Source organism: Vidua macroura, chromosome 2 (assembly GCF_024509145.1).
Source record: "Vidua macroura isolate BioBank_ID:100142 chromosome 2, ASM2450914v1, whole genome shotgun sequence".
Classification (NCBI taxonomy): domain Eukaryota; kingdom Metazoa; phylum Chordata; class Aves; order Passeriformes; family Viduidae; genus Vidua; species Vidua macroura.
Genome location: NC_071572.1, coordinates 5,624,837 through 5,647,551, shown reverse-complemented (window position 1 = coordinate 5,647,551; position 22,715 = coordinate 5,624,837). Strand labels below are relative to the sequence as shown.

Genomic DNA, 22,715 nt, shown 5'->3' with positions numbered 1-22,715 from the left:
AAATGAGAGAAGACAAGAGCAAAATTAATTTCTGGCATTACCACAAACCATGGACTGTCATAAACTTAGTGAGAGAACTGGGATGGGATAGAATTGAGCAGCTGAGACCAACCAGCCATCTGGAAGTACCCCAGAATTTTGAGGTACAAAAGAACGGTTTCAATACTGTTGCTTATGAGGAGTAATCTAGCAGAGGACAGACATCGAGGACTGGTAAAAAAAAAGCACTGAAGTATGTAAATATGTACTTCTGCTGGCTGAAGTAGCTAAATAAACATTTATCAGTTTATTTAACTGATAATCCAGTTATCCTAAGACAAGGTAATGAAGAGATCCTGTGATCTCTTGCAGGATCACAGGAATAACCAGTGTGAAGCTTCATGAACAGCTTTGCTCTGGCACCAGGCTGTGCTTCCAAGCTGAGCTCTAATGTAGAGATCTGCTGCAAAGCCTTTGCCTCATTTACATAGGGAAAATTTCCAAAGAAAGATTTCAAATCTTCCAATTTTTATTTTAATTTACTCTCCCCCTCCTCACTGTTCCCATTCAGATTATATAAATGATCTCTTGCAGCAATGCACCTCAATCTTTACCAAAGAAGCAAATTAAAAACAAAACATGCAGAGTAGTAGTAAAATATCCAAATAAAAACTGAACTCCAAGAAATGCCAAGTGGCCATCTGATTCTACATCAAGACCAAAACCCAGCTGCATGGGCTGTAAAGTTTCACCCTGTACTGAGAAGGCACCAAAGCTTTCAGAGAGATGTGTCCTACCCAAAGATGCACTACACCCATCTAGCTCACTTCAGTCCAGGCAGAGGTTCATGCACTGAATGAGGGCTGAGTTCTGGCACAATGTGGTGACACCAGCTGCTAAAGCAGAAAACCAGGAGACTTGTCAGACCTTCAGGAAAGGCAGCAGAGGGGGCTGGGGGAAGTCCTTGAAATGTCTAAGATTTCTACTGGGCAAGAGCACTAATTTCAGTTCAGTGAAGAGAAGGAGCCAGCTCACAGTGTGAGAGGCTCAAGCCAGCTTTGGCACTTGCATTACTGAAAATAATGTGGTGACTTGTCCCAAACTCAGCAGGCAATCAACTGTGAAGGTTTATTTGCACCAGTGACCACTTGAACAACAGCTAAGGGTTTCTTATCCTAGGGAAAGCTCACTTGCTAGCTGCAAAGCTACCCAAGTCCAGCTGGTATTAAACAGACACACAAGGTAATCATTATTTCCAGAAGAATTAACAGGATGCCAGGGATGACACATGAAAAATGACAGCGTAGAATTTTAAAACACATGACCAAGTAAGCTTAAAATTTGCATTGCCTTTTTCCAATTTAACCTCTGTCTAATGAAAAACAGTTTAACAGCATGAAATGCAAGTCGTCTTACACTGGCTCAAAAAAAAAAAAATCACTGGAACAATCAAACCCTGAACATTCCTTAATTAAATGGACAAGTCTCTGGGGAATGACATGGGCAGAGACCATACTTTTTGTAGACCAAACCTGAGCAGAGACTGGATTTTGTTTCTTTCCTGTAAAAAGACAAAACAAGTATTTCAAGATAGAGCTGAAGTGGTTTCAAAATAGCAATGACCCAGGTCATAATCAGAATTTTGTATATACAATTTGTATTAACTTAAAAAAATAAAGTTCAAAATACCTCCAGAGAACATTCTAGGTTAGCAAAATGTCCTGTACAAAAGTAGGCCACATTTGTTGGTTTAAAAGAAGTCCACAGCAGTTGGTCTCTTCTTAGCTGACATTGTAAATGGTCTCTTCACTTGGGGCTCTTTTGCTGGGGTCACTGTGGGTGACTTCAGCACCCCATGACGAGGTTTCTGTTCAGGATTGAAAGCCACACGGGAGGGTCCTTCTGGGCTCACTAATATACTTTTGTCAGTCTTTTTAAATTCTGTTGAAAAACAAGCCAACAAGTTACAAAGAAATGCAACCCCTGGAATAACTGGGCCTGTCAATCAACTGTGGAATTTCCCAGCCCTAGAAACCAGAGTTAGATCCTCAAGCCCAGCAAGGATCAGAAGCCTTGGCAGAGGAAAGAGATGGTGGTGAAGCACATCTCTCAGCAGAGCCCCTTGGGGAACAGGGTCTGCTGCAATGCACTGTGAACCCTCCCCATGGTTCCACAGACCACCAGGCACCCTGAGCCTTTTCCTCAGACACAAGTGGTCCAGCTATCCTGAAAAACACCACACTGGACTTTACAAGATGACAGTGGGTAAGCAGTGTCTCTACTCTGTCTGCTGAACAGCTCTAGGGCCTCTTGGCCATCCCTTCAGCCAGCAGGGAGGCATTTATTTTTCATTTTGTTCAGCTGTGTTATATTAACATGAAGACATTTACCTAAATACACTGTTCTCAATTTGAACTTGACGTATTGCACACCTCAGAGACTTAAAAAGTAGCCAAATGAATACATGGAATATAATTCTGTGCTATGGAGCAAGACATTTATTTAACAGGGAAAAACATCGCCTGCTTACAGAAGGGAAGTGACCTTTATCTACTCTTGATCATTAATAAGCCACAAGCAGCCAAGATAAAAAGCAAACTTTGCTACTACAAAGTCTGCTTTTTATCAGCATGTCAGCCTTGGGAAACAGAAGTGAGCAATGAAGACTGTGAAGTGCATGTGTTTCCACTTGCCCTGCAAACAGGCAGCTCAGGAAGGTAAGTTCATCACCCTGCTGCAGTTTTCCATCCATGAGGCTCCTTCTGCAGGTCACTAATGCAGCACCCTGGAATTGCTCAACTCTGCCTGCAGGGCTGAATGTCCTAAACTTTACCATCTCCTCTGGAAAGGAACTTGAGGAGGGTTTGTAAACTAAACACAAGTATTGAGACAAAAAAGGAACAGAACCGTCCTGTTTTAGAGGTGTTCCACAGGTGTGTGAGTGTGTACCACTTCCCCATTCCTCAGTTACCAGACACTGTGGACACACATACACACATATCACACTCACCTGCAGTCATGTTTTTATTCAAGCCAAACGTGACTTTTTTGGAGCTGGGTGTCTGCAGTTTGTTCAGCTATAAAGCAAAAATAAAGATATGAAATAAAATAAGATTTCTGAGGCAATGCTTTGAGTTCTTTCATCTGCACCCCACTAATGTAAAACAGCCTTCCTCCTTCATTTTGCTTAGAATTGCCCCAATCCTCTGGCACTGACTGCTGCTAAGACAGCACTGTTTTCCTAGCCAAAAGCAAACATATTCCATTTGTGCAGAAATCCCATACTCTCCTTAATGTCATTACATAAGTCAACAACAAACAAGAAGATATTTGTGTATAAAACACATTGGCCCCACTGCACTCGGGCCTCAAACTGCTATGAGGACCTGAAAAGCTTTAAATGTTAAAAAGGTCTAGAGAAGAGGGCAGCCTTTTGAAACCCTGCACTGTTGCCACTGTCCACAAACAAGAAGAAATGGAGGCTCAAAGTCCCTTTGCAAGACTGAAATCAGTTTATGTTTTTGCTTTCTTGTGAAATTAGCAGATTCAGAATGGTGTGTGTTCAACAAGAAGGCTGAAAGCAGAGGAGAAGGAATAAGACATTTCAGAGACATCTAAAACTCATTTTCTGAAACTCTGGAGCCATGTGTGACTCTGGCTACAGCATCAGCATTTCCAGTTATATCTGCTCATGTTAGGAGACTAAGAGGGAATGGGAAAGACAGCACAAGTGATGAGGAGCTTGCTTGGGAAAACATTTGTCCTCAGGCTCAGCTACCCTTTGTGAGATCACCTCACCTGCATGGGTGTCCTGGTGGAGGAGATGGTGCTTCTGGCTTTCCTGAAGAACACCGCCTTTGGTACAGTTGATTTTTCAAATTTTACAAAATCACTTCCTGGTTTCACCTTCTTTTTCTTTAATGGTGACAGAGCAGCACTGCTTTCCTGTCAAGGAGGTAAAGGGAAAAATGCTTCAGTACAAAGTTCTGTATTAACTAATACCTAGTGCTGTGACCAGTGCTGACCACACACTCACATCAGTTAATCACCATGTTTAGCTCCCAGCGGGTAATTCTGCAGTTAGCATGACTGAAAGCAGAAGTGTAAGGCAAGCTCTGTGCAGAAATAGGAAAGTCATTGCAAAGCACAAAAGGAAGAATTTGTAATAGATCTGCCAAGCCCAGCAGAGTGCAAACAAACATGTTTTCTTCATGTGCATGAGGAGACTTTGCAATCGATCCAGCTCTCCTGCACACAAGTGATCATTTTTTTTCCTTCACCATAAGCAAATACTCTTCTGTGGTACCTCTGCATGAATAAGATAAATAACTAATGAACAAACACAGCTTTGGGCTAAGATGGAGACTTTGAAGAAAAAAAATGGAGTACGAAATCTGACTATATTTTCAGAAATTCAGCTATTGTGTAGTGCTACTGGTTTGCTGACTAAAATTCATACTTCTATGGCATTTAAAGCAATTCTTGTCTCCAGTACAAGGCAATTCTTAGGACTTGCACTGTCAGAGCTTTCTAACCTGCTATCTGTGGACTGTGGTGAGGGGAAGTTCAGTTATGCTTCTGATCCACCTACAGAAATGGAATTGCAAAGGTAGTCATTGACAAACTGTGGAAAATATACAACAGATCTGAAAATCTCTTTTGATCTGAAAATCACTTCTGCTTCAAATAAAAGGAAAAACCACAAGACTTCTCGTTTTCTGAATTGTGGAAACAACTCTGAAATAATGCTGATCTTGTCTGTTTTTTTCCCCTTCTCCTCCTCCTCTTTCCTCTGAATATTTGAAGCTAATTCTCTGGAGGTGTGTGTTGTCCTTGAAATCAAGAATCAAAACATGCTCCTCATTTCTGGGCACAAGGCCAGGATTACATAACTAAAACAAGGAAAGAAAACAACATGTTATTTCTCAAGCAATGAAAACAAAATTAGCAAACTTAATTTCCTCTGCATTTGTGCATTTTAGCTTTACCCTTCCCTCTTCTTTCTTCCATCAGTATTCTCCCTCTCCTCCTGACTCAACTTCCAAGTATCCTTCCTTGTCTCCATACCTCTCCTCCCAACTCGGCTTCCAAGTGTCTTCCTTTGTCTCCATCCCTTTTAACACACACACTCACACAACTATGTGGACTGAGCAAGAAAAAGCAAATGCCATAATTTCTTTGGAATTCCACATGAAAAATGACCCAGTAGGCCATGCCCTGCCAGCCAGTGCTGGGGGGTTGTGCTGCTGCCTTTCCCTCAGTGCCTACACTAAGTTGTGCCAACAAGTCACATGAAGTCTGCAGGAACTTCTTATCTTGAATCTATCACAGGTCTTGGAACCTGCTGGTCACCTGCAGCAAACTCTCACAGGAAGAGATGGGGGTGTCATAATCATATTTTCTTAGAAATTAAACTTTGATAGGCAAAGAAAAACTGGGTGTGAAACATGGAATACTGAGGCAGGAGACAAAGACAATGATTCCTACTTTGGAAGCCCCACAGTGAGAGAAATGCAGTTTGAATAGTGGGGAGAGAGAAACCTTCTGGCTCTTCCCTCTCAACACTTCATAATCAAAAAACAGAAAATGTCAGTTATTTTATTACTATTTAAGCAAAGTTTCAATACAATTTTTTTCTCCTGTGAAGGACTCAGTAGTTATATCTCCATATGCAAGGCTGCACTACTTAACTAATCCTACAGTTTTAAACTTAAGTCAAAAGAAGTGAGTTCATAGGCTCAAAACATGCAGCTTTAACTCTTTTGTACTCATAATCTCATCTGTGCTTTATGAATTTTTTTTCCACTAAAGTGAGACTGTCAGCAAGACTTCCAAGAATGTAACTAAACCCCTGAATGTGTTAGGGTGAATATGCACATGGGAAATGAGCAGTTAAAAAGAATTTCAGTAGCAGGAGAGGGAAGAACACCTGCACTCTCTTTCTTAGCCACTATCAAAACTATACAGTGCAAAATGCTTTCTGACTCTCAAATCACTGAGAAAAATCAACACTTTTCTACCTATTACAAAGAAGAAAATGGGGGCGCAAGGTAGAGAGGTCAAAAAATAGGTTGATCTCAAACTGCAAGGCATACATTTTTGAAGAAGAAGACATTGGATCTTCCTAGTGAACACAGTGTTGTCTTTATAAAAAACAACCATTCATACATGTGATCAGTCACAGTGTCACATTCTCTATTCCAGTGTTCCAATGTCTATTCTCTTTCCCAAATACTTTCCCCACACAGTCCTATCAGTTTTTTTTAAGATGGAGCAGTGAGCGAGCAGAAGAAGCCACTCCTGGAATTGCTGTGGGCAGTTTCACAAGGAGCTGATCCTAATCTCCTGTGCTGCTGCTGCAAAAGGGATGTTCCATCTTCCCATTCCTCACTGTTTTGCCAAAATATGATGCCCTTTGTGAGCATGCTGTAAAGCTCAGAGACCCATTGCAAAAGAATCATTAACCCAGGGACCAAAGCAAAAAACAGACAAAAAAGACAACACCATCTTGCCCCTAACATCCCATTTTTCAGCTAGATGGGTTCTTCCATCTGAGTGGCTGGCACAGGATTTAGTGTCATTGTACAGGAGGGTGTGGACACTGTAGCAGTGTGTGGATTTCTGGGGAATCAAGTTCTTTTTTGGTGACAATGCATGGTGACATCAGCAAGCAGCCCATGCAGCCCCATGCTCAGAAAGCTAAAGCCAGATCAGAAAATGAGCCTGGCAGTTCCTGAAGCAGGCAGAGAAAACAATGAGATGTACATACCACCTTCCTGTTTTTCTTGCATACAGTCTCCAGAACTCCATTGGCTTCGACGGAGTTTAGCACCTCTTTCACTTTTCTCTTCTTTTTGAGAGTTGCTGCATTCTGAGTGGAGATTTTCATCCCTTCCAAACCAACTAACTTTGTCTTCAGTGTGACCTTTCTGGAGGGTGCAGATTCACCCTTTCTTGGCAGGGTCCCCAGCAAGCCTTCCTTGCTGGGTTTCAGGTCAGTTTGCTGCACAGGGGGATCCCCATTCACCAGGACAGCTCCTGCTTTCTGCTTCTTTTTCACAGCTTTAGGAGGTAACGACGTGACAGAAGGGCTGACATCCTCTGCTGCACTGGCAGTGGCTGGTCCATTCTGACACGCTGGTTTTGCAGGAACATTCTGCACTTTTGGATTCATTTTCTTCAACTGACTCTTTTTACTCTGTTCTGCATCAGTCAGACTGTTCTGCACACAGATACTCTGATTTTCTCTGGTGTCAGTTGCTACATCTGTGGTCTCACTGGCCTCATTTACCAGCAATTTCTTTCTCTTCCTCTCCTTTTTATTTTCTGGCACCTTTTCCTGGCTAGAAGCATTGGATCCAGATGTTTCAGCTTTTCCCTCCTCACAATTTCCATCAGCACTTTGGCTGTCCCTCTTCTTCCTTTTTTTCCTCTTCCTCTGGGGAACTGATGGCACCTTCTCACTTGACAGCTCTTCTTTATCCTCTAAATCCATCCCAAAAAGAATGCCATAACATACATGTCAAACACAAAGGTATTTACAACAACTGCTTTCTATTCTATTTTTGTTCTTTTAAAGTAGGTGCACCATTTTCCTGTTATCAGCCTACACAACAGTTTTACTGTTACAGGTGCTCAGGACACTGCAGTCTGATGACATCTGGCCTAATTAATATTTTGATAATTTTGCCTTGTCACAGATAAGATCTAAACCATTCCCTGTGGCAACTTTATTTTTCATAGCAACATCCCTAAAAAGAGTTATTACCCACCTGTTAAGCCCATCAGAAGGGCAACTCAGGGGTTCAGTATTCCAATATCCCCACATTTTTATATTCTAACACTCATCTTGTTTTAAGACTTGACATGTTTCTGCCTTCCTGCAGTAAATGCACCTGCTCAAAGGAGCAATGCAAACAGCTGCTTCCAGTTCTGCTTTTGACTGAAATTTTTTAGGTGATGTTTGCTTCAGAATTAGGAAGAGAAATCCTCCCACTTTCAACGAGAACTGAATTTTACATTTAACCTTCATCACAACAGGATACAAATCAGCACATCCTGAACAACACTGCAGCCTTCCTCAGAACAGCTTTTATCTGACACTTTGCCAAACTGCAAAAGTCACTGCAGATTGTCTCTCTCCCAAATATTGATATTGCCTTACCTTTTACTTTTTCCAGCTCATTTTGTTGCCAAGGCTTGACAGCTTTTTTCTTTTTCTTTCGCCTACCGGATTCATCATCATCATCTTCATCTGTAGAAACATCTTCAGGAATATCCTGGGGGAAGATTCCTGTTGAGGAAGGATAAGGTATCAGAAAACTGAAAGTCCTACTTCTAAGAATAGTTATGCCGTTCATATACAGCATAACTCTCATAGAAAGAAAAAACAACTCCTCTTTCTCCACCCAATCTTAAAGCAAAGCATACAACCCATTCCTATTTGTTTAAGTAAAAATAATAATCTTTCATTTAAGGACAAAGTACAGGGTTGCTCAAATTCTGAAAGGAATTTGGCCATCTCCAAAATATGTGCAATGTGTCTTAATGAGATTTTAAAAACCCACAAAACCTCCAGTATGATATTCTTAAAATACACATTAAAAAAGGAGGGAAAAATAATTCCAATACATATTGTATGAAAACATTATATATCATTTAATGGAAGATAACTACTGTCTGTCTGCTGCTCAGTCCTTACCTTCTGCTAAGTCCTGGAACCTGCAGGTGAGAGGAAGGGAGAAAAGAAAAACCAAAACATTATTACTCATTCAGTACCAATAATAACACTAGCAGAACAGCATCACTGCACTTACTATGGGTTTGTCAAAACAGGAACAACATCTTTTTGCATAGTAAGTTAAAAACTCCAGAAGAGATTTGCCTCAGTAACCCCCCTACTCAAACCAAATCACTGAAAGTATTGAAAAAACAACAATTTAACACTTGTCCTGCATCTGTTCCTTGCATCACACCCAACCTGATGTCACACCCTGCAGTTCAAATCCACACTGCAGATAAACCCCAGCTGGCTGCAGCTGTCTGGTACCAATGAGGAACAGCACAACAATGCTGTCAGGACAAGACAGGTTGGGCAGAAAGAAAATCAAAGTAGCTTAGGACAAGGTGCATTTCAGCAGAACTCACTTTTTGACCAGCTTGTACAGCCGCTTTCTGTTCAAGGAAGGTGTATTTTTCTTGCTTGCAAATTCAAAGATTTTGTCAGCCACAGCCTTGTAATCAAACTGTTGAAGGAAAGTACAACACAGCTGTTCTTAGTTTATCCATGCAAGATAACCCAGTGCAACTCGTGTTAAGAATATATCAAGCATTAAGTTCAATGGGCAAATTGTAAAGATACACATCTTGAAACAGACACTTCCTTTAAACCCCAAATGTTTTCCTCTGTTGAAAATGACGCCCCTTTCACACACTGACTTGTACAGATGGCTGCTTCATTAACAGAACAGCTGAACTTTGTATGACTTTCTCAAATGTTCCTAACCTGATTTCTCAAGAGAGAAGCCAACCCACTTCAAAACTCCCATAAATATTTAGCTAAATATCAGATTTCAAGTGTGCCATGTCCTAATTCTTGCTTAAAAGCCACAGATACATGAAGTGTATCCACCTGCATGCGTGTTTGATGGGAGGATCTGTCATAATCACTACACTGTCCTGGATTTAGAAAACCCAAATTGTAACATACTACCCTCTCTCCTATGTATCACATCACCCATGTTCAGTGAAAATTAGGCTGATTCCTTCGCCACCCTCATTGACTTGGCTTTTAGCACACACATTTTTTAAGTCTTGAAACAGGAAGGGAGGAGCAGAAAACAGAAGGTATGGGAGAAAGGAAAGAGGAATTTAGACATGGATTTATTTTACTACCACTCACAGAACACGCATTACATAAATACCACCTTACAATAAATCAGGAGACTAAAATTTTTATAACATGCTTATCCATTAACACCCTTTACTTCTGCACCTCTTGAAAGGGATGGGGAAAAGAGAGCAGAAATATCAGTAACAGAGCAAAAAAGCCACAAACCTGTAGAACAGTCCCGATCCCATCATCAGCATTTTCATTGATATCCTCTGTTTTTTCAGAGTTCTGTGCTGATTTTCTTGACAGACATCTGTTTGCTATTATAGAAAAAAGACTGAGTATTAATGCTTTGTCTGAGATAAGTGACTCCAAAAGAACAAGCTTTATTAAGTACATGTGAAGGGAAGATGGGAAAACACAATTATCCTTACAACACCCTGAACATTTGTGTGATTGGTTCAGAGCAGAAATGTATTTTCAATAAATGGGTTCTTCCATCCTAGCAACTCTTACCAGGGCAATTTAGAGCTTCCTCCTTACCTTTCGTTTTAAGCATCTCTTCATTTTCCTGTTTGCCTTCTTCAGAAACATTCTCCTCATCACTGTTGGTACCCAGCTCTTTCATCAGGTCCTCGATGGCGAAGGGGGACTGATCCACGATCATCTCAAAGACACCGGTGGCCACAGCATAGAGCACACGCCGACTGTGTCACAGAGAGCAGGGTGAGCCCAAAGGCAGACCATAAACACCCTCCCCTCTCATGTTAAAAAAGTGGGAACTTGAGGGAAAATGGATGAGAAAGAATGTGGAAGAACAACGAGCTCTTCAGATGATGAAAGTCAACCTGATACTCCCTAAACAGAAATCCTTTAATCCAAGCAGTGTCCTGCTAATGTGCCCCTCTTAAATGTCACTCTTTATATGCTGACCTATATTACACTGCAAAAAAGCAACTCAGCTGCTCTAATGCATTAAAAAAATTAAAGTAACTGGACAAATTAACAAAAAAAAGTTTATATAAATCTTACTTATAAATCCATGGAGACTACCTATAGTTTTGATAAACACAAGTTATCTTCAAATGACTGTGCACATTGCTGGTAAAATACCCTTCTTTCTCTACATTCTGAAATTATGATTCTTTGATCCATTTATTACCAAATTCAGAGTTTCTTAATTCTTAAAAAATATTTATGCTTTCATCAAACTTACTCCTTTGATTTGGCAGCAATTTTGCAGAAAGGTTCGATGAACTTGAGATTCTGGTCTGCTGTGAGCTGTTTGATTGGAAAGAAAAAAGCGTGAATACAGAAAATACTGTATGTGTACACTGAAATTCCTTGAATATTGGGTGTCTGTACAAAAATTAAGTGTTGGGGGATTTTCTTTAACAGTCTTTCAGCATATTATCTAATTCCAACTGGCAAAGGTATCCAGAACCTTTTTGTTACCACTGCTACCACTAACTTCCAGATATTCCCTGCAAGTATTATCAAAACACTGACTGCCTTGCAGACTTTATTCTGCTGAGTACAGAAATACAACAAAGCTTCTTACTTTAGATAAGAAACCATGAGGCAGAGAAAGCTTAAATAATTTTGTGTACTTTCCCAAAGGTCTGTAGCAGACAAGAATAGGATTTGGGTTTCTCTTAACTGGGCTGCTTGTGCCAAAACCCTCTCAGCTACAGCAGAGCTAAAGATCAAGACCCTTCCCTTCAAAATCCAATTTATGAATATCATCTGTGATTTCAAATAGTCTGGGGGACCCACTCCCCTCTCTAGGCTTCCAGTGAGTGGCTTAGCTACAGTTGTGTGACTGTGGAGCTGCAGAAATGATTTGGGCTCCAAGTGCCCACACTTCTCTGGTGCAGACTTCATCTCTCTCTTGATCCATAATCCAGAACCTCAAAACCTGCAGGCAGGATTGGTTTGAATAGGAAAAGTGCTGACACTTTTGTCAGCACTTTGTCCATTGCAAGGAGAAGTATCAGAGGCCAGAGACAAGGGGAGGTAACTGAGGAGGAGCCTGGGATGAACGTGGGGCAGCACAAAGGGTGGAGGGACAGGAGAGATGCTCCTTGGCTTTGTTGCTGCAAAACTCTGCACTACTGGAACAGCAGCCAAAATTAAGGGCCATCAATCAACTGTCACAGCAACACACAGCAGAGCAAGACAGATGTCACCAGCAAAACAAACTTCTGGATGTGGGGGGTAAACTGCACAATGCACAGACAACAATAAGCAAATATTAGACAACTGTGAAAGCTCACTTTCCTCCTCTATTTAGGTGTTACACAGTGAGCCAAGAGCAGGCTTTATGTCAGCCTTTGCAAAAGCAAAGACTGGAAAACATGCTCACACAAGGGAAATTACATTGAGTCCTGTCTGAAACAAAGAAATGAGAATAGTCTTAACTATTCTATCACTACTTTTCCAACCTCAATTTGGAGCAGCATAGCAGTACTCAGGAACTTGAGAGAAACTACCATAGTCCCACTGTCAAAGACATGAACAAAAGTAAAAGCAAAACTTGTAGTAAGTCACTTTCTTCATGCTTACTCAGTGTTGTTGTATTTAAAACCATTAAAAATTACATAACCTAGAAACTACATGTCTTCTAAGATGCTTCATGCCACAGTTAACGTCCATCAGGAATAAAATGACAAAGTATTTTCTAACCTCCTTTGCACCAACTTTAGCCAATTCATCCAGATAGATATCAATGAAATGGAACTTTATGCCAGTGGGAGAATTGCTGTCTGGGTCCATAACTTCTTTCATTAATAGCTGCAGCAATGGTTCAGCTAGACTGAAAAAAAAATACAGAGGAAAAACCCCAAGATATTAATATTCAATTGCTCATGTTTTATTTGCCTTGAAAACAAACTCTTGTCTTGAAAACAAACTCCACTTCTTTACAGTTATGGACAGCTACCCAATTTGATTTTTTTCCTTCTTTTTTTACCCTGAGGCCTATCATTGCTATCTTTCAGGAAAATGAAGTTTTGTATATTCCAAGCTTTGTCCCCTGGCATTCTTTAGGACCTGCTGCAATTTTGCCCAGAACAAACACTTCCAGTCCCAAAGAGAATTCAAAACACTAAAAACCCATAAACACTCTTCCAGTTTTACTTTAATACATGTTTCTTCAAAAGCATTTTAAAAGACAAGAGGGAAGAAAGTCATGCTAGGCAGCTTCTAGGCTCCATTCAGGAGGGAAAGGCAGTTCTTGAGCTCCCTCACTCTGCAAAGAAAGGAATCATGATCCTCTCTTCCCACACTGTGAAAGATGGAAGCCAAAGCCATAAGAAACCTTGTCAGAAATCAGTTTGGGTGACCATGTGTGTGGGAAGAAGGGCTTCAGCTTTATCAAACCTCCTCCCACACCTTCTGCTCCCGTCAAGGAACATTTTCATCTCTTGAACTTGAGGGCATTTACCCAGTGCAAAATTAAGGTGGAACAGCAGGGATGGGTGTCCTTTAGCTCTGCATTCCTTTCTGTTTCCACAAAAACATGCCTGTGTGCATCCCACATTTCAGAGGGTGAGAGAGAGAAAGGATAACCTTAACACTGGGTTATCAAGCATTTTCAACTAAAAGATTTAAATGTCTTCATCAATTTAAATACAACAAGCTTAGACGTGGCACAAGAGCTCTAGACAGAGCAAATGACTGCAATTATTTGCCTTTTAATAAAATATGGAAGAAATACAACCAAAACCACTTATGATTACAGCAAACAGGAGCTAGTTTACAGTTAAGGGGTTCTGTCTTATCAGAAGAGAAGTCACCATGATTAACCACAATAAAATAAATACTTAAAAAAAAAGTCAGAGCCAATCAGAAAACCATAAACACACAAAAAAATTCCTTTTCTGTATCTTCTGGTATTCAGGTTCCCTGTCTAGTCTCTCTGTAACTGATATTTCATTGATAGCTCTACTGTCTACATCAGAAAATGAAATACATTTAATTTAATGACATGTAACACCTTACTATGTTACTAAACAAAGTGATATGAAGAACAAATAAGCCTTAATGTTAAGACTTCATGACAGTGGTATCTATGGAAAAGAAGAATCTATTAAATGAAAATATATTTGAATACAGTTGTATTGGGTGACTTGTTTATGATGCAACAACATTCAGAAATCTGCTTACCCCTCATCCCATTCATTTCTTTTCAGCACTTCAAAGGACTGCCTCAAAATCAGACGCATCAGCTGTAAAGCACAAAATCTGTTAAACATGCTGTTTATGAAAACAGGTGAAGGAGTCACTGTGACTGTAATATGAAGAGATTTCTTGGTCAACATCTATAGCAGAAAGTGGAAGCTGCCTCACATGAACATTTTGACAGAATGTCTATCATGTAATGCAACAGAAGGGTGCTGTGAAGCAAAAAAGACAACAAACTATTTTCGTATGCTAAGCACAAAAAATCCATGATCATTTCTACTATACAGCTTTCTCTTGATTCACACCCCTGATTTCTTCATTAGGTACTGCCTGAATCTAAGAAAAGCCACAGCTTAAACTGGACACAACAATATGAGACAGATGATAACAATAATAATTTAATTTACTTGAAAATTGCACTAAAAGACAGTCACGTGTGAAACAGCCACATTCAGCTGGCTCGAAACACGTCACTTACTGAAATAACTTCTGCTAATATTGGGAAAGAAAAACCACCAGTGAGTGTGCCTGCAATTAACTTCTTTCAAAGATGAAGATAATGGGACTTTGTTCTTTGCAAAAGTATGCTTTTTAAGATTTTAGTTCCTGTTTTAATATTCTGTTTCCTATAGAAAGAATTCTGACTACTGAATGTACTACAGTGGATATTTTACTGGTGGAAAGTTGGGGTTCTAGTGCAGAGCCATAAAAGAGTCTTTAAGCAGTCTGATCTAAACAACTGATGTTGATTCTGTGTCCTTAGAGACAGTATTTGTATTCCAGTATAGAAACCAATGAGAAAAATCACTGTGCTAGAAGTGAAAGCACTGGAGCACAACATAAACTGTGCTGGCTTTCAGGTTCACGCAGTGGTGAGTGCAGACCTTTAAAACAAACATCTCTTGCAATGTGTGTCAAGATGATACCTTGTCTTCTCTTACAATACACACCAATGCATGTGCAGACAGAGCTGCCTTCCAGCACACCAGCACCACACATTTCTTAGGAGAAAACACCACCCAGAGAGGTATAATTACCTCTTATTAATTACCTATTATTAATTATAGCACCAGAGAGGTATAATTACCATGTAGTACTTGTCCAGACGCAGATTGTCAATCCCGTTCCATTCCCGGTTCATCGTCTGCCAAAATGTCTGGATGAAGAGGTGTCCTGCAAGGGAGCAAGGAGAAACACCTGCATGTCTGGCACATGGGCTGTTCTGCTGATCTGAAAGAATCTCAGGAAAGGGATGCAGTTCCCTAGGATTCTCCTAGTGACAGGGAGAGAGCTGTGGGAAGGCAGGCTTGACACTGCTACAATAATCAATTAAACTTGAGAACAATACAAGAAAAGGCACCCAGCCACTTTTAAAAACAAGTTTAATTACAGGGACAGATTTTTATCTATTTAGTGTTATATACACACAAGTTTGAGCAAAATACCTAATCTGCACCCATTTCTACCCATGCATTTCTGGCATTGACTGAGTACTCCATTCCATAAGCATCTTGAATACCAGGGGCTTAACAGCTCATGAAACAAGGCTGGTTTTGAGCAGGAAATACACAGAACAGTCTATGCAGAATGGAGAAGTAAGGGGACAAGTTTGTTTTGCTATCCTGAAAAATCTCACCTGTATCCCACTGAAGACACAACTCTTCTCCTGCAACAGCCAGAAAAAACCTGCAGCTCCTGCCTCCCCGCTTTGTCCACTGACCAGTTGGACAAAAAGGAAAGAAAAAAAACACCAAAACAGCCCCTCTGTCTGTCTGTCTTTATTCTGGCACTGTGATAGTGGAATCACAAAAGAGGGAAGCACCCTACAAAGCATTAGGTAATTAAATAGTACTTACGAGTCTCTGTATTCTGAAACACGTGGATAAGCTGGGAGATATTGGCTGCAAGTTCCTCCTAAAAGTAAGTAAATATAGTTGGTGTAGCATGTTTTAGAGTTTGGTTTCCTCATTAAACATATGACCAGCAAGAAGTATGAATTTCATGGAACATCTCTCAAAATGAAAAACATTTTCTCAACAGCTGCTTTAGTACTGCAGCCATCCTTGTACTGGGACTAAGTCAGCTGGAAGAGAAGTTTAAGGGTATCAATACCTGTTCATTTTACCAGATCTCTGCACAAATCATCTTTCTGACAGCAGACAAAATTAAACTAGGAGGAGAAGAACTCCATGCATTTCAGTTAATAAATGATGCTAAACTTAGGGGGCACTGCTCTCATACAGGTCTCTGTGGAGGGGTGTGAGCTATGTGTGAGATAAACCTTGTTCATGCAGACAACTGATCTGAAAATTCAGGTTACTGAGAGCTAGTACTCCAAAAGCAATATCTTTGGAAAGAAGGGAGACAAACTAGTAGAAGTTGACAAAAATATGCAGTAGGGACAAAGTTGGTAGTAGAAGAAGTGCTACTGAACTAACAAAGGAAAAGGAAGTGTGGAACTTTCACACTAAAATCTGCACAAATGTTGTAGCTGCAGTTAAGGGCAACCTGCTGTTACTGTTTTAGTTACATGAAGTCAATATTTCATGAGGCATCTGTTTCAGCTCTCCTTTTGAAAGGTAAACAGCTACACCTGCCCTACAGAAGGTGACTCCAAAGATGATCTGTTCATGTTCAGATCACCGAGTTACAGTCCCCTCTTCTGCATGTGCCACAGATGGGCTGCAGGGGAAGGGAAAAAAAGATAATTTTCTCCATTCTAAATTAGTATATCCCTAGAGTGTATTTTGGAGGGGCCCCCTCAAGCAAATACAAACCCAGTTACTGTACCTGAAGCAGAGGTTTATCCTGCATCCACATACAATAGAAAAGGCCCTTCCATATTTTCAGCAGTTCTTCCTGACTGAAGCCACCTATGGTACACAACAAGTCTGAATGAAAAGAAAAAACCACACATTTCCACCAAAATATATTCATTCTGCTCCCTCTATTCCCTGTTTTCTTCTTTTATTTTCTCTGGGTTGCTACTGTATGCACATGAATTGGAAGGCAATTTGGCATACAACAGTGATAGAAACTTCTACCTTGTACTGAAACAACAAAGACTTCAAAGCAATCACAGGTAAGATGAATACCAAGATAATTCTGACAAATGCCTCTGGCATATTTTTAACACCAAGTCTGAAAGAAGTTTTTAAAGAGAGTATCAGAAATAGTTTTACAAGAAACATGATATTTTTTGTTTTGTTGTTTTTAACAAGTCTTACTCTACCAACAGTTTTACTCCTTCCTAGGGGGTTGTTCTGACAGAATAAACTTCTAGCAATCAGCACATTTATTTCTACATTAAGCTTTATAGTCAAAGAGCCTGAGCAACTATAACAGAAGTTTTTCTGATACAGTTAGTGTTGGAATGTATTAAAACCTGAATTTTAACAGCAAAAAAGTATTTTCACATTCCAGAAGTAAAGTACTATATGGAAAGTCACTAATGCCTGCTCAAGAACTGGATTTTTCATTACATTAGCTAAATTTATGTGAAGTAAAATTATAACAGTACATTGTTACAAGGCAGCTGCAATGACCTACTACAGCTATTTTCAAACTATGGCCTATTAAATACTCCCAAGCAATCTCATAAAAGATCACTTTGAAAAGGTCATCATCTTCAGTAAGCTCAAATTTGCTCCAAAAAGATCACTGTCACAGGGGTCTGCCAGTCAAAAAGCCTGAGACCCAGTGCAAGATCTAAATTGTGCACCTTCCCTTTGGACCAAGTCCTTTGAAAGTAATTATCACTCAGACAAAAACACTTGCAGACACATTAGTCCTGCCTGCTTGAAAAGAAAGGATGTGAGGAAATAGGCAAAATGCTATGTAGGAAGCAATGTGTTCAGTAATATTAAGCATTAATTATAAATTTAACTTAGATTTGACAATACTGTTACGATAAAATATGAAACAACTTGATTCACTGATTTAATATTCATTGAAATATTAAAATTAATAACATTTCTTAAGGGAATTGTATGTGACATACTGAGTGGTCAGAAGCAGTTTCAGCCTCACAGGCAGCATTAACCCTACAGAGGCATCAAACAGAGGCATCACCTGCTACCTATAAATGTGGCTCAGGAGTTCACAGAATTGAATCACAGAATTATTCAGGTTGGAAAAGACCTCTCAGATAATCACTGCCAAGGCCACCACTAAACCCTGTCCCCAAGTGCCACATCTACCCATCTTTTAAATCCCTCCAGGGACATTAACTCCAACACTGCCCTGGACAGCCTGTTCCTGTGCTCTGAGGGAAGAAAACACAGACTTTCATGGGGCTGCTTTTCATACACACAGGGCTTTTTAAAGTGTCCTGTGTCCATTTGACATAAGACTCTGACCAAAAATTACAGCAATTTTCTTATCCTAATGCCTCAAAAGAGTAGTTTCAATATAGTGTTTTCTGTTGTTCAACTTTATGTGCTGTCCCCAGCACAGCTGGCAAATAATAACCATTAAAGTAAGGTTATTTTAAAACCTGAATGCATTGTATTAGCAACCACAGTGCCCAGAACTGAAGGCCTTCTATACCTTGAACCTATCCTGAGAAATTTTGGCTTTAGGGCTTGAATTGTAACTGTCCCTGTACACAGCAACTCTGTTCTATGTACTGTGGGAGCTGGGATTAACATGTTACAACCACTCAGAGCTACTTTAATGCAAGCCTTGTCAGCCTTTCTCTCTGGGAGTTGGGCTGCTTTGACACTGCTATCATTGAATTTGTTACAATTTTTCCTATTCTAGATAATTGCAATGGACCAGATCCACTCAGGCACATTTCAGTGGAAATTACAGAAATCCTTTATAGATCCAGGCCCAAGTAAGTGCAGCTCTGTCAGACAGGAAACCCTCCCAGCAATCTGCCTTCTTTTACTAGAAGTTATTTCTGTTTACTATTCTTTCACTGATTCATTTGGTAGTTCAATGCCTTCCCCAGAGTTTAACTTCTTGAAAATTAAGAGCTCTGGCTCTGTGAAGAAGCTCCCTCAGACTTAGCACAGACCACACAGAGCAGTCCTGTCCACCCAATAAGCCCTGAACATCAGGTGAACTCCAGCACTTCTGCTAAAAGTCAGCACATTCTCAACTCCTCAGGCCAGGGCATCCTACCTGGGTTGTCTGATGTGTGAATCCCTCTCAGATCACTGGATGGGTATAAGGCTGCTAATTAATAGATAACTGTAAAAAAACCCCTCTCTCCTGAATATGCTTTTTCTCCAAGCCCGAAGAAGTTAATCTTTGTTTCAATACTACCTAACAGCAAGTAAATCTAAGAGCTCTGGAAATTAGTCACCCTTGTTTCCTACTCATTTGCATTCCATGGTGTGCTGATTGTAACATGCAAAAGGTTCACAGCCCAACTGAGCAATTTCCCTGTGATGGTTTCATGATGCTCTAAAGCAGTGCCTGAACCTTCCCCTTCTTAGAAAGTCTCCAGAGCTAAAAAACAGAATGTCCTTGGGAGGTACATGATGTACACCATCCTAGTCCCCAGGAAATCCCTAAATCTATGTTAACTGCCAGGAATGGGATAATGCCTGTTTGGCTCCCTGGCCTGACCCTGAAAGGCTGTTCTAGGTGTCCTTCCCTCTGTCAGACGTGGCCAATGGGTCAAATACTGCTTGGAAAGGCAAGAAACGATATTCACTCTACAGCCTTTTCAAGGAAGTCACGGAGGTCCAACCAGCTCTCAGTTTAGCTCTTGAGGCCAGCTGTAGGCTGGTTCCCCAAAGCCATACATATATAATATATACTCATATATAAAATATAGATGTAATATGCAATAATAAATAATTTGAATATATGGTAATAAAATAATGTAGAAAGCAGCATATAAAATATATGTTTTATAGAAAAGAAACATAAAATATAGATTATACATGACATTATATGTATTATATGTAATATGAGGTATAGGAATAACACACATCCATGCGGAAACTGTGCACCTGAGGCACTTTCAGGTGCAGGGACCTTCACACTGGCCTTGCCAATCTTAAACAGACTCCAGGGACACCACTGAGCTCTTAGTTCTAAGGTGCCAATATACAGCTGCAAGTAGAATTTTTGGAAAAACTTAGAAAAAAGCTTTTGATAGCATGAAGTGAAGGTAACAGGTAACCCAAATGGGTTACACAGAACCAGCTGCAATTACACAAGTGCTGAAACAACGTAGCTTTCCTCGATTTCCTCCGATGCTCCTGAATATCAGTCATGGAAACAGACAGACATCACCTCACAGAAACAACAGAAGGTGAAACTTTATGCAGCATATACCGGGATGTTTCCAGCATGGATCAGTTCAGTGCATTTACGCCCCTGCTGCTTGGGAAGGAGAGCACACGAGCCATCCTGCTCCCATCCCGGATTTGTTAATGCTGCCAGCAAGACCCTCCCTCGATCCAAGCTGATCCTTCCCGAGCGAGGATCCACGAGTGCCCCGGCTCCCCGGCTGCGCTTGCGGCAGCACCGCGGCAACACGTGCGTACGCATGGTGAAATACATGGGTAAAGGCAAAAAAAAATTAAAAATAAAGGCAAAAAAAGGTAAAAAAAAAAAAAAAAAAAAAACCAACCAAACGAACAACAACCAAACAAACCCCAAAAAACAAAAAACCAAACAAACAAACAAAAAAAAAAAAAAAAAACAGCTCCCCAGAACAAGCCCCGAGGAGGCGTGCCGGGCTCAGGGCGCACACGTGGTGCTTCCTTCTTCCTTCCCTCCCCGTGCCGGCCGTCCGCCGGGGCCGCCGCTTCCCCCGCCACGGCAGCGGCACCGGGACCCGTCCCTGTCCCCGTCCCTACCCCGGTCCCTGCCCACCCCCCGGGCCGCCCCGATCCGTACCGCCGGGGCGCTGGGTCCGCACGCCGATGTAGCCGCGCAGCTTTTTGAGGGCGCGGTCTCGGATGCGCTTCTCGTTGGCGGCCAAGCGCTGCGCGAACTGCACCTCGGGCGGCTGCACGGCCGCGGGAGCCATGGCCCGGCCTGCCCGCGTCCCTGCCCCGCTCCCGGCCCGGCCTGCCCGCGCCGGGCTCCGCCTGATGCCGTCAGCGACGCCGGGCTCTGCCGTCACGGCGGGGGAGGCGGAGCGCAGGCACGGCCGCGGGGGCACCGCGGAGTTCGGGGCTCGTCGGCACCGGCGGGGCGGGCTCACCCACGGGAGGCACCGGCCGGGGTCCCCCGGGGATCTCCACCGCCCCGAGCACCCCGCAGATCACAGAGTCATTACGGCTGGAAAAGAACCTCTGAGATCATCGAGTCCAGCCTGTGACCCATCACCGCCCTGTCGACCAGCCCATGGCACTGAGTGCCGCGTCCTTCCTGAGCGGGACGCGGCACCTGAGGTGTGGCCTCACCTGTGCCCCGTACAGAGGCACAATCACTGTCCTGGTCCTGCTGGCCACACTGCTGCTGACACAAGCCAGGTGCCATTTGCCTTCTTGGACCTCTGCTGGCCAGCACCTCAGGTCCTCCTTCCCCGGGCAGCTTTCCATACTCTCCTTCCCCAGGCTGGAGCTGCAGGGGCTTGTTGTGACCCAAGTGCAGGACCCAGCAGTTGGCCTCGTTCAACCTCCCACCACTCGCTCCTTCCATCCAGCCTGTCGAGATCCCCTGCAGAGCCTCCCTGCCCTCCAGCAGATCAATCCTCCCTCCCAACTCGGTGTCGCTCCCTGGAGCCTCCAGCCCCAGCGGCACCACGGCACGGCCGGGCTGCAGCTCCCCGCAACGCGGTATTGTCCCGGCATTGTCACGGTGTCATCCCGGTGTTTTCCCGGTATTGTCCGACTGCTACCCCAGTGTTATCCCGGTGTTGTCCCAGTGTTATCCCGGTATTATTCCAGTGTCATCGCGGTGTTATCCCAGTGTTATCCCGGTACTATTCCAGTGTCATCCCGGTGTTATCCCGGGGCCGCTCCGGGCGGGGCTGGGGGCGGAGCCTGACTGTCAGACCGCGCCCCCGCACGCACCTGACCAATCGGAATGGGCGTGGCCACACAGGGGGCGTGGCAATCGCGCGTCCCTTCCCGCCCTCACGCTCCCCCCGCCGCACGACGCCGCTGTCGCCGCTGTCGCGATGTGGCGCAGCGCCGGCCTCGCTGGCGACGCGCAGGTATCGCGAGCGGCCCGGGGGCGCTCGGGGCTGGCTCTGAGGCCGGGCCCGGCCCGGGGGTCCATGCGGGCGTGGGTGCCCCGAGGAGCAGAAGGAGCGGGGGTTGTGTGGTGGTCCTGGGCCTTACGGCGCCCTGAGGGGGCGATGGCGGGGCCGCAGGGAGAGGGGAGCGCGGTGGGGGCTGCAGAGCGGTGCCAGAGGCACCCTGGGCTGGTGGGGAGTGAGTGGGGAGAGGGCTGGCAGTGAGTCCTTGCTGGGGGCTCATTGCCAGCTGGGAGCTCTGCCCTGTTCTGCCCCTTCGCCTGGCAGGGACGGGGAATTCCCGACACTGGGCTCACACCGGGCAGGGCATGAGCTCAGGTGCATTACTGGGTGACTTGACACCTGTGAGCGAACTCGGTGAAGTCAAATTTCCTACTTCCAGGCACCTGCTGGTACTGTAAGGACTGGACAGAAAACTCCTGTTCTCCCCTGCCAGTATCTGCCTTTAACATACTCTTGTAGTGCAGAGAGATGTGGAGAAGCTGCTTGAACAGAGAAAATAAAACTTGTCTGCTGTAGCTGCAGTGCTGCAAAGACCTCACAGTGGGA

At 42.8% G+C, this 22,715-nt stretch overlaps 2 protein-coding genes across 4 annotated transcripts in view; one reads left to right on the top strand and one right to left on the bottom strand.

Annotated features, from left to right (window-relative positions):
- Nucleotides 1-320: 320 nt before the first annotated feature.
- On the bottom strand, nt 321-21,001 carry RRP1B (ribosomal RNA processing 1B). 2 transcript variants are annotated; one of them, XM_053969683.1, is made up of 16 exons: nt 20,858-21,001; nt 16,787-16,869; nt 15,853-15,910; nt 15,084-15,169; nt 13,979-14,040; nt 12,497-12,626; nt 11,028-11,092; nt 10,355-10,518; nt 10,037-10,131; nt 9,127-9,224; nt 8,681-8,700; nt 8,144-8,272; nt 6,749-7,464; nt 3,778-3,924; nt 2,990-3,056; nt 321-1,920 (listed from the first exon to the last, which is right to left on the bottom strand). In XM_053969683.1, the coding sequence occupies exons 1-16, from the start codon at nt 20,988-20,990 to the stop codon at nt 1,730-1,732; spliced, it is 2,244 nt and encodes a 747-aa protein (XP_053825658.1). In that variant the 5' UTR covers nt 20,991-21,001; the 3' UTR covers nt 321-1,729. The 2 variants fall into 2 exon arrangements, with proteins under 2 accessions (XP_053825658.1, XP_053825659.1); XM_053969684.1 differs by lacking the exon at nt 20,858-21,001 and adding an exon at nt 20,291-20,595.
- Nucleotides 21,002-22,029: 1,028 nt separating this feature from the next.
- HSF2BP (heat shock transcription factor 2 binding protein) overlaps nt 22,030-22,715 on the top strand; it is a 30,713-nt gene continuing 30,027 nt past the window's right edge. For both annotated transcript variants that reach the window (XM_053971671.1, XM_053971670.1), the window contains exon 1: nt 22,030-22,124. In XM_053971671.1, the coding sequence (XP_053827646.1) occupies nt 22,089-22,124 (36 nt within the window). In that variant the 5' untranslated portion in view covers nt 22,030-22,088. The remainder of the gene's footprint in view (nt 22,125-22,715) is intronic.

Coding starts and splice junctions, on each gene's coding strand:
- RRP1B (XM_053969683.1), bottom strand. CDS start 20,990: ATGGCTCCCGCGGCCGTGCAGCCGCCCGAGGTGCAGTTCGCGCAGCGC. Junction 15,170..15,852: donor GTTTCAGAATACAGAGACTC/GTAAGTACTATT, acceptor GCTCCCTTGCAG/GACACCTCTTCATCCAGACA. Junction 7,465..8,143: donor TGAGCTGGAAAAAGTAAAAG/GTAAGGCAATAT, acceptor GGATGGATTTAG/AGGATAAAGAAGAGCTGTCA.